Raw genomic sequence first — 3242 nt, forward strand, 5'->3', positions numbered from 1 at the left:
GGTGCAGCAAAGGGTTTAGTGAAGTGCCAGCCTGCCGCCAGGGCTGTGGCCAGTGCCCCTCTGTGTTGTGGCACTCACCAGGAGACAACTCTTCCCTGTGCCTTGGGTTGTGGGAGCAGAGCCACAGCCACGCAGGGGAGACCAGGAACCCTGGGGTATCCCCCCCACCACCCTGCCCCAGGCTGTCCCCCACCTCCAGCCCCTCACTGCCAAGCTGCAGCACACCAGTGCTGCAGCTTCATCACCTACTTTCTTCTTTTTTCTGTCTCATTTATTTTTTGGGGGGTGGGAGGGAGGAAGGGGGTGGGAGGACCAACCTGTCAACGTGGATGTTGGGTAATAAAACCTTGCACAAACCTCTGCGCAGGGCTGCTTGCATCTCCCTGAGCCAGGACACAGCAGGGTCAAGGGACAGTGGGGCAGCCCTGGGAAAGGTCCTAGGGGCAAGAAGCCAGGCTGAGCCTTATGGTGGCACTCACCTCCCTCTGGTGCCAGCCTGTCCCAAAACTATCACTTTGTGCCAGGAGAGATGACCCCAAGCTGGCTGAGCCCCCGGGGCAGATGAGCTGATGGCCACAGGACACTTAGACCCACATGGAACGGGTTTATTGCCAGCCTCTGAACACAACAACACCAAAGCAGCTGCCCGAGTCCTGCTCCAGCTCCACTGCTCCCTGCACTCCTGCTCACAGGTCCGTGGTGGTGAAGGCATTGTTGATGTGTGCTATTTTGGTGGGCTCCTTCAGGTTCAGGGCGGCCACCAGCACCTCCTCGTCTGTGTGGTCCATTGGCTCTTCTCTGCTTCGCTGTAGGAAGAGAGTGTGATCAGATAGGATGGGGACAGGGACATTCCCATCCATCCCAGGAGCTGGAGGCTGTCAAGAGGTTGGAGAAGAAGGGGCATGAGGGGTCCAGGAGCCTGGGGACCACAGCAGAGAGGAGGGGACACAGGCTGTGGTGGCAGGACTCACTGCTGGGCACCAGCAGCTCTTTGCATGCTTACTTGGGCTTTGAGGTCGTTGTCCCCAGGTACATTTACTGTGTTTTCATCCAGGGAATTCATGCTGTGGAGAGTGAAGGGTGGGAGTTAGAACAGGGCCCAGGCACTGCCAGAATGGGGATGCAGGGTAACAGCCCCGTGGCCTTTGGGACCTGCCTACAGAGCTCACCTGGCTATGGAGACGGAGTCCTCATGGAAGCCCAGGTCATGGGAGGGATCAAGTGAGAGGTTCAACATGGGATTGGCCCTGACCGGGGATGGGTGGCAGGTCAGTGACTGTCCCCTGGGGCTGTGGGGTCAGCCCAGGGCAGCCACATCCCCCAGGGAGGAGGGGTGTGACAGAGGGCCCTGCAGCCCCTCCATGTGGTGACGTGCCTAGGCTCTCCCCTCCTGCCCCAGGGAGCCCCCCGCTCACCCCTCTGCGTTGTACTGGTTGGTCCCGGGGATGCCAGCTCCCTGCTGCTCCATGGCAGGGCTGAGTGTCGTGGCCACCTTCAGAGCCTTCATTGCACTCAGCTTCCTCTTGTAGCTGCAAAGAGAGGGACAGAGGGGAGCAAGGCCAGGGGATGGAGTGGGCAAAAGTGGCATGGAGGGTAGGTATGGGTCTGAGGGTGTTGGTGAGGATGGGAGCTCTGAGGGGAGGCAAGGGGTGTGTGCAAGCAGTGGGGTACCTCCTAGTGGTTAGAACCAAGACGAGGGTCATGATGAGGATGAAGAGGACCAGGAATGCTGCCAGACCTGCGATGATGCCGATGAGCTCTGCCTCCCTGGAGGGCTTCTCTGCCTCCCCGGGGCCCTGGTGTAGAGCAGGGGTGAGGGCACAGTCCCAGCCAGTGATCCCCAAAAATATGTCACCCACAACGCCCCTCCCAGCCTCATACAGGGCTGGTGCCCTCTCCCTGTGCCCCTTGCCTAGCCCCACTCACGATGACAGCCAGGCCCAGCTTCACCAGCTCAGCCAGGACCTGCGGTTCCGACTGTATGAGCCTGCCAAGGAAAGCAGAGGTGTGAGGGGCCGGTCCAGGTCCCCAGCAGTGCCCGTGCACGGCCCCTGCCCCAGCACACACATGCTCAGCTGATTGACATCCAGGGCAGTGCCGTTGCTGTAGACAAAGTACGCTTCCATCACCGACTTGGCTTCCACCCTGCAGGATCAAAGAGACAGGGTGAGCAGAGTGCAAGTCTCAGTGCACTGCCCCAGGGTGACTCCCTCCAACTCCACCACCACATTCCCTTCCCCACCACCTGCGTGGCCCCACTCACTGGGAGGCACGGCTGTCCTCCACGGTCCGGATGGCCACCACATAGACTGCTGCCTTGGTTGCTGTGGTCAGAGCCCTAGGAACAGGAGGGATGGAGGGAGGCTGGGATGGGTGTCCTGCTGCTCTGCTCATGGGCAAGGGTAGCAGCTGAACCCCTTGCAGCCCCCAGCTTTGGTGGGGACCTGCCTGCCCCAGTCCCCTCCATGGTCCATGAAGCTGGGAGACATGGTCAGTGGGCCCTGATCTGCATGTTTGTGTCCTCCACTGTACAGCCTTGCAGGAACCCACTCCCCAGCCCGGCACCCCTTACGTTTTGATATTTCCAGAATTACTCTGGACTTCATCCACTGTTGTCACAAACTGGAGGCGAACACGGTAGCTCTGATCCACTGCGAAGATCTGGGCAGGGAGAGCAGGGGTCAGCAGGGCTGTTCGGGTTGTGGGGTGTCCCCAGACCAGGGGACAGGGGCGACACTCACATTCAGCACAGTCTGTACTTTGTGGTTTGGCTTCTCATCATCCTTAGCCTGCACCATCACCTGGTACTGCCCCTTCAGCGAGTCATCGAGGTTGCTGGCCACCCTTCGAGGACAGGGACATCAGCAACCCCATGGGACATCCCTGGGAGGGCACAGTCATCCCCCAAGCTCCACCCTACCACCATGCCCAGGGCAGGACTCTGGGATGGCATTGTCACTTTGCCAGCCTGCACTGGCCCTGCCTGCACCTTTGCCTTGCAGCAGGCAGGAGCTGAGCTGCATCCCCACCCACCTAGCCCAGACCCATGGCCTCACTGGATGCTCCCGACGTAGCTGTTCTCCTCTACTGTTGTCACCACCTTGAAGAGGTTCTCAAAGGGCCGGCTGGCACCGTTGTCCTCCACGAGCACCACACTGAGAATGGAGAAGATGATGGTTCCGCCCCGCCCCGTGTCAGCATCTGTGGCCTGCAGGGACAAAGTGTGGCAGGAGCACAGATGG

The 3242-nt window shown here is 60.3% G+C and overlaps 1 protein-coding gene across 1 annotated transcript in view; it reads right to left on the bottom strand.

Annotated features, from left to right (window-relative positions):
- Positions 1 to 686: 686 nt before the first annotated feature.
- Positions 687 to 3242, bottom strand: part of CDHR2 (cadherin-related family member 2) — a 17684-nt gene continuing 15128 nt past the window's right edge. The window contains exons 23-33 of the mRNA XM_010002105.1: positions 3057 to 3208; positions 2742 to 2844; positions 2573 to 2661; positions 2264 to 2338; positions 2068 to 2145; positions 1927 to 1987; positions 1672 to 1796; positions 1416 to 1529; positions 1170 to 1247; positions 1004 to 1064; positions 687 to 806 (exon numbers count right to left, since the gene is read on the bottom strand). Of these exons, the coding sequence (XP_010000407.1) occupies positions 687 to 806; positions 1004 to 1064; positions 1170 to 1247; positions 1416 to 1529; positions 1672 to 1796; positions 1927 to 1987; positions 2068 to 2145; positions 2264 to 2338; positions 2573 to 2661; positions 2742 to 2844; positions 3057 to 3208 (1056 nt within the window). The remainder of the gene's footprint in view (positions 807 to 1003; positions 1065 to 1169; positions 1248 to 1415; positions 1530 to 1671; positions 1797 to 1926; positions 1988 to 2067; positions 2146 to 2263; positions 2339 to 2572; positions 2662 to 2741; positions 2845 to 3056; positions 3209 to 3242) is intronic.

The sequence above is a fragment of the Chaetura pelagica genome, unplaced genomic scaffold (assembly GCF_000747805.2).
Source record: "Chaetura pelagica isolate M959 unplaced genomic scaffold, ChaPel_1.0 scaffold356, whole genome shotgun sequence".
NCBI lineage: Eukaryota > Metazoa > Chordata > Aves > Apodiformes > Apodidae > Chaetura > Chaetura pelagica.